At 59.6% G+C, this 13165-nt stretch overlaps 2 protein-coding genes across 3 annotated transcripts in view; both read left to right on the forward strand.

The window, feature by feature from the left end:
* The first annotated feature begins 9430 nt into the window (after positions 1–9430).
* On the forward strand, positions 9431–10327 carry MRPS12 (mitochondrial ribosomal protein S12). The gene is given in 4 exon segments (XM_074857730.1): positions 9431–9570; positions 9669–9742; positions 9835–10175; positions 10177–10327. Coding segments are annotated over 3 exon segments (432 nt in total). The 5' UTR covers positions 9431–9570; positions 9669–9690; the 3' UTR covers positions 10216–10327.
* Positions 10328–11248: 921 nt separating this feature from the next.
* The window catches only part of SARS2 (seryl-tRNA synthetase 2, mitochondrial), a 5909-nt gene continuing 3992 nt past the window's right edge, over positions 11249–13165 (forward strand). For both annotated transcript variants that reach the window (XM_074857740.1, XM_074857741.1), the window contains exons 1-5: positions 11249–11476; positions 11944–12039; positions 12137–12166; positions 12269–12409; positions 12482–12536. In XM_074857740.1, the coding sequence (XP_074713841.1) occupies positions 11249–11476; positions 11944–12039; positions 12137–12166; positions 12269–12409; positions 12482–12536 (550 nt within the window). The remainder of the gene's footprint in view (positions 11477–11943; positions 12040–12136; positions 12167–12268; positions 12410–12481; positions 12537–13165) is intronic.

Below are 13165 nucleotides of genomic sequence, written 5' to 3' on the forward strand. Positions count from 1 at the left end.
ATTCAAAGCATCTGAAGTAGTTAGTAACCCCTGCAAGGATCCTCCTGGTTTCAGAGGCAACGCACCTCCTCAAACGCAGCCTCAAAAGCTCGATCAAAGGGGATTAATTTTCTTTAATCCTGTTGTCCCAAAGCAAAACTTCCGGCCTGCGGGACGCAGCGGCACAGGGCACCGGTACATCAAAGCTCTGCTCAACCCATGTCCGTCCCTGCGACTCCGGCGGCGTTTGAGCTCGACCTGCTGCCAGAGAGGAGCCTCTCGCGAGGCCACGTCTCCTCCGTCCTGCTGGGGGGCACCGGGCTGCCAAGCAGGACCCCCCCCCGGCGCCGTCCCACCACCGCGAGATGGCTCCGACCGTACGGGGGGGGAAAAAAAAAAGTGAATCCGATGTGTCAAGAGGTCGGGGGGCTGGATACTGAGTCGGTGGCACTGAGCGGGGCCGCGGCTACGTGAGCCCCGCTGCGGAGCTCAGCGGCATCCCACGGTGAGACATCGCCGCTCCCACCCCGAGCGCGGGGAAAAATGCTTGCGCAGAAGTTTCAGGTGCAGGAGCCTGCGGACCTCGACAAGCCGGGGCTTGCGGGGAGGGAAGGCAAGTGCCTGCCGAGCTCCCTCCGAAGCCACCTCCAGCCCAGGCGGAGAGAGGTTAAACCTTAATCCTGTCGCTCACCCGACGGGAAGGAAAACAATTGCAGGAGGTTGCTTTGCTGGGGTTGTTTGGAAGGAATAAATCAGTTTGGGTTCAGCAGAGCTTGCGACAGCGAGCGACCGGTTTGACTCCGCGACGCCGCTGGGTGAATTTGGGGGTGGCTCTTTGCACAGACACCTCGCGATTCAAAAGCAGGGCGCTACCTGCTAGAAAACACAGGGGAGCTTCCAAGGGGTTATTTCGCATTTGGATAAATCTCCCCATTTATTTCTACTGGTACAATTGCCTCGATACCAAAGGATTTTGCTGGGAAAGAGAGTAATTATCTTGGCAAAGCCCAGCGTCGGTGGAGCGAGGGTTAAAGCCAGAAAATCAAAATATTGTTTCAGAGCTGCGCAAACACGAAGCCTCGTTATTTCCATCCACATCTGATGCGCCACAGAGCAGCGGCAAAGCAACGCCAGGTCCGAAACGGTTACCAGCACTCACAAAAACCAGCCTAGCGAGGCCTTTGCCGCGTGGCGGAAAGCTTCGGCTTCGAGTGAGAAATTAATTTGAATTTTTGCCTTTTCCTATCCACTCCGGAGTCGCCGCCCTCCCGCGACTCAAGCCCTTGTCCCGCTTTAATGCCAAAAGGCAGGTTTCTGGGAGGCTGTTTCGGGCTCTTCTCCTGACTCGCTCTGCAACAAGGAGTGAGTCACCTCCGGGCACTTCAGTTTCCCCTTCAGTGGAGCAGGATAATATCAGCTTCTCGGAGCGGAAGATGATTATGAAGAGCTCCGAGGTCTTGGGAGAAGAGGTGCTAGAGAACAGCAGTCGCTGCTGCCGCCGGGAAGCTTCGCAAAAGGATTCGTGTCCTTCATGCAACCAGCTACCGCGCTCGAAAAAAACAGTGTGAGAGGAAGAAACAATAATGAAAGGGATGGGATTTTCCCAAAACTGTCGAATATTTTGTAGAAAAAATAAACGGGGTGCACCTGGGTTTTGGTGTGCTCCACCCAAAAGTCAAATCCACCAGCTTTGAATCAGCTAACGCTGAATTTTACCTGAATATTTTATATTATCTGAAGAGTTTATATTTTATTTTATTCCCTGAAGCCTGATATCAGGCAAGCCCTGTCCCCCCCCCCGCCCCCCGCCATCAGATCAAGCCACCCAGAAACTCTCCCCTAAAAAACCGCGGCACAATATTGCACCAGAATCGGGCCGATCCTCCCTTTCCCCGCAGACATAATTTGTGCCTGGAAGCACGAGCTCCAATTACCCTTATCTCGGTTTCCAGAGATACCAGCAGAAGCGCCACGGACCGAATTTCTCCCTTTAAAGCAGAATTAGCTGCGCACACGCACAGACGGGAGATGAAATCTCGAGGCGCTTTGGGAAATCGTTTTCCAAAATTAGCTCCGGACCCAGATGGATCCTCTGGCACTTCTCCGCTTTGCCAGGCGACCCTTCGATGCAGGATTATCACACAAAACCCCCTCCGCCTTCCCCACTGTGACATTCAACCAGCGTTTTTCCCCGAGCTGGCGGACGTTTGGAAAGTCTCCGTTTAATCTCCGAGCGGGAGCGCTCCGGCGCCTGACGGCTGTGGGAAGGGCGAGAGGACTGCACCCCAGGGCACCAGAAAATAATTAGCGTAGAAATTAAACAGGGAGTGAGCCAGGAGGGACGCACGGAGCTCGGGGATGGTGTGCTGAACCCCTGGGAGGCAGCGGAGGCGTGCGGCCCGCTGGAGCCACCTCGGCACCTTCCACACGCCCGGGTTTTAGTCTGGACCTGACGTCCCCGCGTGGACCTGGAGGACTGGGAACGCTCGAGCCCAGATCTGCCAGTTGTGAGCTGCTGTCCTGACCCAAAAATCCTTCCTCAAAACCCCACAGACCTACACCTACGCCAGTCAGGAGCACAAACAAGGGCCCAGAGCCAAGATCTAAATCTGCGCTTGGGTACGTACGTCGGGTTTAATTAGCAAAGAGCCCCGGCAGCTCAGCCGCAAGGACCAGCAAAGCAGCGTTGGGCTAAAGTGCCACTTTTTGAACAGCAGCGACAATTCTCCAGCAAAATCCAGCCTAAAAGATCCCAAAATAAAACTCCATCCTACCAGAGGGAGCTGGCAATACAGAAAGCGGGTGCTTTTAATTAAAAGGACGTCACGAACCAAGGACCGGCTCCGCGCACAGCTGCTTTCCCAGCAAAGCAGCGTCGGGTGAAAGCGCCACTTTTTGAACAGCGGCGACAATTCTCCAGCAAAATCCAGCCTAAAAGATCCCAGAGCCGAGATCTAAATCTGCGTTTGGGTACATACGTCGGGTTTAATTAGCAAAGAGCCCCAGCAGCTCGGCCCCAAGGACCGGCTCCGCGCACAGCTGCTTTCCCAGCAAAGCAGCGTCGGGTGAAAGCGCCACTTTTTGAACAGCGGCGACAATTCTCCAGCAAAATCCAGCCTAAAAGATCCCAGAGCCGAGATCTAAATCTGCGTTTGGGTACATACGTCGGGTTTAATTAGCAAAGAGCCCCAGCAGCTCGGCCCCAAGGACCGGCTCCGCGCACAGCTGCTTTCCCAGCAAAGCAGTGTCGGGTGAAAGCGCCACTTTTTGAACAGCAACCATAATTCTCCAACAAAATCCAGCCTATAAGATCCCAGAGCCGAGATCTAAATCTGCATTTGGGTACATACGTCGGGTTTAATTAGCAAAGAGCCCCAGCAGCTCGGCCCTAAGGACTGGCTCCGCGCACAGCTGCTTTCCCAGCAAAGCAGCGTCGGGTGAAAGCGCCACTTTTTGAACAGCAGCGACAATTCTCCAGCAAAATCCAGCCTAAAAGATCCCAAAATAAAACTCCATCCTACCAGAGGGAGCTGGCAATACAGAAAGCGGGTGCTTTTAATTAAAAGGACGTCACAAAACGCAAACTGGGCTGTCTGTTCTGGAAGCGGGAACAATTTAAGAGCTGGTGTGGAAAACCTGGGAAAACTGGGCTGTTTTGGGCCAGGGGATGAGGAACAAGTGCCAGCTCAGCCACGGAGCTGTCCCGGCTGCGACTCCCCCCCGTCAACCCCTCGAGCGTGACTGCAAGAGGAAAGTTCCAAACTGATTTACAGAAGGAGGAAAAAGAATCTCGCAGTTTCTATGCGGCATCTTCTCCTCCCACCTATCCTGGCCAGGACAAACAGGTTCCTCCGCACGCAGAAGATCCCTCTGGTCAAGGGTGGAGGAGAGGAACTTGCCGATATCTGTATTCCAAAGAGCTGAACAAGGCGTTAAACCACTGGGGAAGTAAAAAAAAAAACCACCCAAGGTTCCCCCGTTTATTTAATTCCGATGCTCCAGCTGCTCAACAATGGGTAAAAAGAAAAAAATAAATGAAAAAAAGGCTCAATCCTGGGCTTGTGACGAAACCCGATTTATTTATTGAGACCAGGTAACCCCAGCAGTCTCGCCATCCCGGCAGCCTCGGAGGGGAATTCCTTGTAATGATGATTTTAACGCAACCTGGCAGCGGATTGTCCTTCGAAACACGTTTGGGCTTAAAAATCCTTATTGAGTAAGAAAGATGCGGGGCGGGCAACTGCCTCTTCTCGCCGCCATCCTCCACCGATCCGACACCGCGGCCACTCCCGGTGGGGAAGGCACTGGAAAAAAGCAGGGAAGCTGCCTCTTCCGGCAAAACCGCATCACCGCGCCGCTCTTCGTTAGCGAAAGATCGTTAGGAAGCTCCGGGAGATCCAGGAGCACGGAGCCGTACCCGAGCGCCCGTTAAATCCACCTGCCGCCGCAGCGGCTCTTCCGCAGGAGTCGCCTCAGAGGCGAGAACATTTTAATCAGCTGAAATATTTGTTTCAGGGAGGAAAAAAAAAAAATAAAAAAAAAAAAGACAAGACGCCCCCCACAATCCCAAGCACAAAACCCAAGGCCTCCCCTTCAGCGCTAACGAGACGGAGACGCTTCAGAGCCCTCGTGTACCTCCGTGTGCTCGCTGGGGACAGTCGTGCTTCGTCACGGCGACGCGGATGGTGACCGGCGCCTTTTGGCACAACTCTTGGACATCACCGGCCCCAAATATGCTCCGTGGAGTGTGAATTTCTGGCTGGGCTCAGCCTTTTTTTTTTTTTTTTTTTTTTTTGCAGCGTAAGGTTTCCTCCGAGCCAGGAGCTGCGGGGTGAGGGGAGCGAGGCACGCCAAGAATGCTGAACCGGGACTGACACGGCCATCCCCAGCTCTTCCCCCCCCCGCCCCACACGGCGAATTAACGACACGTGTTCTCGCCGAGCCGGGAGGCTGCGGCACGGCGACGGGATGTCGGTGCCAGGAGGTGATTTGGAGGCGTATTCGGAGAGCGAGCGGCGCTCAGCTCCCCCTCCGCTGGCTGGAAAGGCCCCGACGTGGCATTACCGACGGTAAAAAAACCACCGTCACGTTCACACAACGCGGCGGGCAAGCAGCCACTGGCTCCCAGGCAAGTAGCCGAGTCGGCTTTGTGCAAGAAAACAGGGAAATAAAGACTCAGAGCGGGTACCGCGCCAGCCGACGCTCCCCGCTTCGTCAGGCCAAGAGATTTAACGAGCCAATTGGATGCCGCCTGCCCAGACGGAGCAGGAGTTTACGGCTTTGGCAATGACTCGTTAACATCGGCGCTGGCGTGGGGGTTAACGAAGCCGGGCTCCCTCGACACAGGCAGAGCAACCCGGTGCCCCCTTTTCTGACAGCCCCCGCCTGAGCAAGCTGGATGCTCCCGTAAGAGGCAGCCGAGAAGTCAATTTATGTTTCAGCAAGCAATTACCATTTGGTGCTAATTAAAGTGCAAGCTGATTAGTTGAGTAAAACCTTTAATTAGCCCCTTACATCATTTACAGAAATTATAGCTTATTTGCACCGTGTAAGTGCACGACATGGGGAAAGGAAGAGCAGAGCGAGCACAGTTCAGAAGAATTACGCTTTCATTACGTCCAACTTTATTAGAGAAAATAATCGTTAATTAAACATCGTCTGTCTGCAACGAGTGTCCGAAAACCAAGCGAGAACCTCACGCCCTGAATCATGTACTCAGGGAGAAAAAGCTTTGAAGGGTTTGGTTTAAAGCTGCAGAAAGAGCTCGTGAGGGGCTGAAGAGTTAATCAAAAATTAATCAAAAATGATCCAATTGCCAATTAATCAGAATCTACAGAAAGAGCAAATCCTTCAGGAAACTGGTTTGGAAACGTGAGCTGTGCCTGTGCCCCGCGAACGCTAAACCTACCGCGGCTCGATCCGCGAGGCAGATGGCAAATATTCCTCCCTTCCTCCCCTAAGCTCAGGAGAAATTGGGTTTAATTAAATAAAAACGACGTGGCGGTGATTAGGCTGCCGAGAAGCCCTGGAAACATCCCTGGGATTTCTCCCTGAGCCAGGCGGGACTCCAGGGGACGCGTCGTTCCCTCCGAGCGCCGAGGACGCGGCCCCGCAGCCAGCGATCTCGGCCGGGACCCGCGGGCACGTCGGCCCCGTTCCTTCTTTTCCAGACGCTCCTTTCAGCTGGGAAAAGGACACGGAAATTGGCAGCGTGGTTTCGGGAATTCCCTCCGGATTCGGGGAGATAAAGGCTGCTCTTTTCCACGCCAGAATGCGAGCACGGAAAGGAAAACGTCCTGCCGCTGGTCGGAGGGAACCGTTTCTTCTCCAGCAGCACCAAATCGGCCGCGAAAGCTCTACGTAAGGTGGAACCATCAGATTACGCTTCCTCCCCTCCCACCCCCTCCGCCAAACGCCCACCAATTCCTCAATTATTCATCAGAAAAGTGAAGCGCGGGGAGATCCGAGCCCGCAAGGCGAAGAACGCGTCGCAGCGCCATTCCGCGGCCGCGCTCCGGGGCTGCCCCTTCCCAAACCCTTCCCGATCCGATCTCCTCCTCCTCCTCTTCCTCATGCACGGCAGGGCCCCTGGCGAGGCCAACAGCGATTACCGAGGCGTCAGCAGCGAAATTCCCACCTTTTAAACGGAGACGGACACGCCATCGCCGAGCCCCCACGTCAATAAACGAGTCACCAACGCGGCCGCAAAGCGTGTGGAACAGTTCGGAGCAAAACCCTGTGACTTTTTTTTTTTTTTTTTAATTTTTATAAAGACTGCTTCCTTCTGGCAGATTTGATAAGCGCTGGGAAAATAAACATCACCTCCGCAAATGGGAATAAAGATAACGGCTATCCAGAAAATATCTGGGCACCCAGAACGTCACGGGAGGGGGAGCAGCAGCGAAGTTTCCACTCGGTGGAGGTGAAACGCAACCTGAGCCGTCGTTACCCCGCCGGCACCTTCCCTGGAAACTTCTGCTGCTATGACAACGCCCAAACGCGTTCTGATTAATTACCTTTATTTGGGAACCTCAGCAGAGCCAGGAGGTTTCAGAAGGATCTTTCTAGGGGTGGTTAAACGACTCCGCGCAGCCTCACGTTACGCCCTCGCCGGGTACCGCGTTTAAAAGTCCCGTTTCTACGTAGCATTTATCAGCATTTCCCAGAAAACCTCCCTCAACCTGCGCCGGGGACAAACCATACATCTAACAGGTTTCCTTCTTCACCAAAACTAAAGATACTTGCCTTAAAAGGCTGCCAGGATTAGTTAATGTTTGTACTGGCAGCCAGCAGCTCATTCTTTGGCCACTGTTCAAACTTTAGGGCTTTATTTAAAACCTTCATTTTTTTTTTTCCACAGCTCTCCTAAGGTCCGTTGCATCCCCACCGCCGCGCTCCGCAGCTGCGTATTCCCAATAAATCCAATTTGCAGTGATTTACGAGCCCACCGTGTACGGCGTTGTCAGGGTCCCGCCACGGCCCTGCAGCCCACCCGGTTAATTGCTGCAAAACTCAGTAAATTACAGTGAAAGCGCAACAAAAAACCTAATCTTAAAACTTCCCCCGTTTTGTCCTTATCTCCCTTCAACAAACAAACCACCGCCGGCGCCGGGAACACGCAGAAAACGAAGCGCGGGGCGCTTACGTCCAGCTGCAGATACCTTCAATCGAGCGAACGCGCGGGCACAGGGAAATGAGTTTACACAAATTAGTAATTTCACAGCCCAAAAATCACACCTGCGCCGGACATTCGCTGTCCCCAGTAACACCTTACGCAGGCAGAGTTTTGGCCGTTGCGGCACCGCTGCCCCACCTTTACGGCCAAGGGAGCACCACAGAGGAGTCAGGAGACTGCGGTTTCCAGTCTCACCCTCCTCCTGAGGTGCCAAAACTGGGGCAAAATCCCGTTTTTGAAGGGTTTGGCATCCAACAGGGCGGTTAGAGCAGTCCCGAGCTCCTGTGTGACGGCGCCTGGCTGCCTCTGAACACCTGAGACCCCGGAAAGATCCACCCCAGGGCTCTGCAGCTCAACCGACCGTTAACCCGCCTCGCTACCGGGGGGAGAAGCGTCCTGTGAACGCTGATGGGTGCACGAAACCACACAGAACTGAGCGTGCAGATAAAAGACACCAAAAACGCAATTCTTGGATGTTTTCCCGTGCTTCCTGCAACCCGCTCCCGCTCAGCCAGGATGTTAGCGAGAGGACTGACCCGTTTTCCACACCCAGACAGCGGCAGAGGGCTCCGACAGCATTTCTACCAGAACCTAATCACGACGGCGATCGCGTTTCTCCCAATCCTCCTTCCTCCTGCGCTCGGGGAAGAGCATCAGACACACTCTGGCACAGAAAGACCCTTCTCCGATATCGGATCGCAAAGCACACGCACAGAATAAGGACTTTTGAAGAGCGACGTGCGGTGACGGGAGCCCTGGGGTGAAAGGGCTTCTCCCAGCAAATGACTTTGTCTCTGTTTCCTACCTGTGAGGAAGAGAAAACTCTTTTCCAACTCAGCTAAGCATGCCAGGATCCTCCGGTGAAAGACACTGCACGAGAACAAGAGACTTCCGTAAGGTTCCCTGATCCCCAGCACGGTGCAATACCCCATAACCCACAATTTTGACTATTTTTAGGCCAGGGAGGGTTCGGAGGAAGGCAGAGCCCCATCCCTACCCTTCCCTCGGCCTCGCCCCAAATTCCAGGGCTCCTCTCCACGCCCCGGCTCAAGCCACCTGCGCTCCCCTCCAGGCCTCCTGCCACCCCGGCCCCGAGGGTTCAGGCAGGCCTGATACCCCCCCCTCCCCAATTTTGCCGCTTTTCCCCCCAAAACCCTCCCTTGTCCTTCTGCTCCCAGCTCCCACCCAGCTCCTCAGGAGCCCCCCAAACTCAGCTCCACACCCTCCCGCGCTCCCCTTCCCCCCAGACACCCCCCTACACCCCACCAACTCCCTCACTCCCACACACCCCCCAGCCTTCCCCCCCCAGGGCACCCCCCCGTCCCCCTTCCCCAGGACCCCCAACCCCTCACACCACCTTCCCCACGCAGCCAAACCCCCCCCTTTCCCCTCAGGCCCCCCAAAATCCCCCCAGCACCCTGCTTCCCCACAGCCAGCCCCCCCCCTCACCCTCTCGGACCCCCAAAGTCCCCCACCCCTGAGCCCCCCCGGTCCCCCTCCAGCCTCCCCTTCCCCTCAGACCCCTCCACGTCCCCCTCACGCCCTCACCCCCCACCATGAGCCGGGGCTCACCCCTCACGACGGGCCCGGCGCTGCCGCTGCCCCCTCGGGCTCACTCGGCCGCCGCCATGTTGCGATCGAACCGCATCCGGGCACCCGCCCTGCCCGCGTTCCCCCGGCAACAGGCACCGCCCCTTAGGGGCGGGGCTTCGTGCGTGGAGCGCGGGGCTCCGCACAGCGTTTGACCCCGCCGCGGACCCGTAGGAGCCGTCCCGGTCAGGGGCGGGTAAAGAGGAATATAGCCAATCACAGAGCGACGAGTAGGAGATTTGCGTTCTCGCTGCCCAATCAGAGCGCTGCGCGGCGGGAAGCCGGCAAGGGGAGGTGGTGGCGCGCTAACATGGCGGCGGTGTGAGGTGAGCGCGGCGATGCCTTCCCCCTGCCGGTCTCCGGTGCGGGCTCGGGACGCGGCTGCCGCCTCCCGGGCAGCGCTAACCGGGCGTTTCCCCCTCAGGGTCGCGGTGCTGCCGGCCCGGATGATGCCGCTCCGCGCTCTGCTGAGGGCCGCGGCCTCGCTGAGCGGCTGCGGTGCGTATCCCGCCCCCCCCCCCTCCCCTCCCCTCCCCTCCCCTCCCCAGCCGCCCGCGGGCGCTGACCCCTCTCTTTATCCTCCTCCGCAGCTGCCGGCGCGCTCCCGGTGCCCCGGTGCCTGCAGCCGACCAGCGGCATGGCCACCCTGAACCAGATGCACCGGCAGGGCCGGTTCAAACGGCCCCCTCCCAAGTTAGGGGCTACCTTCGGCCGCCCCCAGATTAAGGGGGTGGTGATCAAGAACTTGATCCGGAAGCCCAAGAAACCCAACTCAGCCAACCGCAAGTGCGCGCGGGTGCGGCTGAGCAACGGCAAGGAGGTGGTGTGCTTCATCCCCGGGGAGGGCCACAACCTGCAGGAGCACCACGTCGTGCTGGTGCAGGGCGGCCGCACCCAGGACCTGCCGGGGGTGAAGCTCACCATCGTGCGGGGGCAAGTACGACTGCGCCCACGTCCAGAAGAAGAAGTGAGGGGCGGGGGGGGGGGGGGGGGAGAGAGCACGGCGTCCCCTTGGCGTGGGGACGCGCCGTGCCGGTGGCTCTTCCTTCGCTGCACCCATTAAAAGCTGTTGCCGTGCTGGAAGTGCTGTGGAGTGGTGCTGGGGGCACTGGGAAGGGGCCGGAGGGGCCCCTGGGAGGGCCTGGAGGCACTGGGAATAGGTTTTGGAACACGGGGGGGGGCGGTTCTGAGAGCCCTGGGTAGGGGCGGGGGAGGGACTTGGGAGAGTGGAGGGACCTGGGGACACTGGGAAGGGGCACTGGGGGGGACCTGGAGACACTGGGAAGGGGCCTAGGGAATGGGGGGGGAAGCTGGGGGTGCTGGGAAGGGGCCTGGGGGGCCCCTGGGAGAGCCTGGAGGCACTGGGAATAGGTTTTGGAACACAGAAGGGACTTGGAGGGGACCTGGGGACACGGGGGGTGGGTGTGGCACCACTAGGAAGGGGCCTGGCAGTGGACCTGGGGACACCAGGAAGGGGCCTAGGGAACTGGGGGAGAGCTGGGGGCACTGGGAAGGCGCACTGGGGTCTGAGGGCACTGGTAGGGGCCAGAGGAGGGATCTGGGAGTGACCTGGGGGCATTGAAAAGGGGTTGAAGAACCCTGGGAAGGGGCCTGGGGGCACTAGGGGAGGTCTGGTGACACTGGGAAGGGGTCTGGGGGTACTGGGGGGAGCCGAGTGCGCTGGGAAGGGGCACTGGGGGAGATCTGAGGACACTGGTAGGGGCTGGAGGAGGGATCTGGGAGGATGGGGGGGCACTGGGAGGGGTCTGGGAGCACTGGGGGATCTGAGAACACCAGTAGGGGCCAGAGGAGGGATCTGGGAGGACCTAGGGGCACGGGGGGCGGAGTCTGGCGACACTGGGACGGGGCCCGGGGGACACTGGACGGCGCTCGGGGTTGGAGCCGTGCGGGGGGCGTGGCCAGAGCGCTCGGGTGGGCGCGGTCGCGCTTCGCCCCGCCCCTTCCGCTCACGTGACGCCCGTCAGCCCCACGCCGGCGTCCAAGATGGCGGCGCCCAGGGCGCTCTCGGCGGCGCGGCGGGGGGCGGCGGCGGCGGCGCGGGGGTGTCGCGGGGCGGGGGGCGGGGCCGGGGCCGGGCTGGGGCGGAGCCGTTTGTACGAGCACGTGCGCGAGGGCCTGAGCGCGCGGCCGCAGCTGGACGTGGCGGCGCTGAGCGAGCACGAGCTGGAGCGGCGGCGGGGGCCGCTGCGGGGGGGCGACCTGCGGCAGATCGTGAGCGGGGCGGGGCCGCGGGAGGGGCGGGAACGGCGTCACCGGTGGGGGCGGGTCTGTCCGGGGAGGGGCGGGAACGGGGGCAGCGGGGGGAGGGGGTGTGTCTGTCCGGGGAGGGGCGGGGAACGGCGGCACCGAAGTGGGGGCGGCCTCGGGGTGGAGCCTGCGGGGAGGGGGCGGCCGGTTGGATGAATGGGAAGGGGCGGGGCTTCCCAGTGGGCGGGGTCATGGGATGGACGGGACCTCTCAGTGAGCGTGGTCACAGGGATGGGCGGGGCCTCGTAGTGGGTGGGGTCAGGGGATGGGCGTGGCCTGGGGTGAGGGCGGGGCTGAGCGGGAAGGGGCGTGGCTCGCGGAGGAGCTGGGTGCTCTGCTGAAGGGCCGTGGGTCAGGATGGGGCGGGGCTTGTTTGCGGGAGGGGGCGTGTCCATCTGTAGCCACGCCCCCGACACCCCCCACCCCCCCAGGTCCAGACCGAGTCCCGGCTGGGGGAGGTGCGGGCCACCATCGCCCGCTTGGAGGCCGAGAAGGGGCAAGTGGCCCAGGGCGTGCGGGCCCTGATGGTGAGACCCCCACCCAGGACCCCCCTGGGACCCCCCTGTTTCCCCTTTTCCCCCCACCCCGTCCCCCCACCCACATCCCACCCGCTCTCCCCCGCAGGCAGCCCATGACAAGGAGACGACGGAGGCGGTAGGGACATGGAGGGGGGTGGGGAAGGGGGGGTCCCTGCTCCCATGCGGGGGGTGCTGGGGGGGGTTCCCTCCCCCCCCCCCCCAACTCTTCTCCCCACAGCTCCCCGCCTACGCAGCCCTACGAGCCCGCGGCCGCCAGATCCGGGCCCAGCTGCAGGCGCTGGTGGCCGAGGAGGCCGCCCTGGACGAGCGCTTCTACCTCAAGGCCCTGCAGCTCCCCAACCGCACCCACCCCGAGGCGGTGAGTTTGGGGGGGTTCACTGCATCCCCCCCCCCCCCAACACACACCCCCTGACACCCCCTTTTCCTGCAGCCTGTTGGGGACGAGAGCCAGGCCCGCGTGGTGGAGGTGGTGGGAGAGAAGCCAGGTATGGGGGGGGATGTGCCTCAGTTTCCCTGCGGGGGATTTGAGCTGAGAGAGGCCCAACGAGGGGAGAGGAGGAGGAGGAGGAAGAGGAAGAGGAGGAGGAGGAGGAGGAAGAGGAGGAAGAGGAGAGGAGGAAGAGGAGGAAGAGGAGAGGAGGAAGAGGAGAGGAGGAGGAGGAGGAAGAGGAGGAAGAGGAAGAGGAGAGGAGGAGGAGGAGGAAGAGGAGGAGGGAGAGGAGAAGGAGAAGGGAGAAGAGGAGGAGGAGGAAGAAGAGGAGGAGGAGGGAGAGGAAGAGGAGAAGAGGAAGAGGAGAGGAGGAGGAAGAGGAGAGGAGGAGGAGGAAGAGGAGGAGGGAGAGAGGAGGAGGAGGAAGAAGAGGAGGAGGAGGAAGAAGAGGAGGAGGAGGAGGGAGAGGAAGAGGAGGAGGAAGAGGAAGAGGAGAGGAGGAAGAGGAGGAGGAGAGGAGGAGGAGGAAGAAGAGGAGGAGGAGGAGGAAGAAGAGGAGGAGGAGGAAGAAGAGGAGGAGGAAGAGGAGAGAAGGAAGAGGAGAGGAGGAGGAGGGAGAGGAGAAGGAGGAGGAGGAAGAAGAGGAACAGGAGGAAGAGGAGGAGAAGGAGGAGGAAGAAGAGG

Source organism: Strix uralensis, unplaced genomic scaffold (assembly GCF_047716275.1).
Source record: "Strix uralensis isolate ZFMK-TIS-50842 unplaced genomic scaffold, bStrUra1 scaffold_292, whole genome shotgun sequence".
Taxonomy (NCBI): Eukaryota; Metazoa; Chordata; class Aves; order Strigiformes; family Strigidae; genus Strix; species Strix uralensis.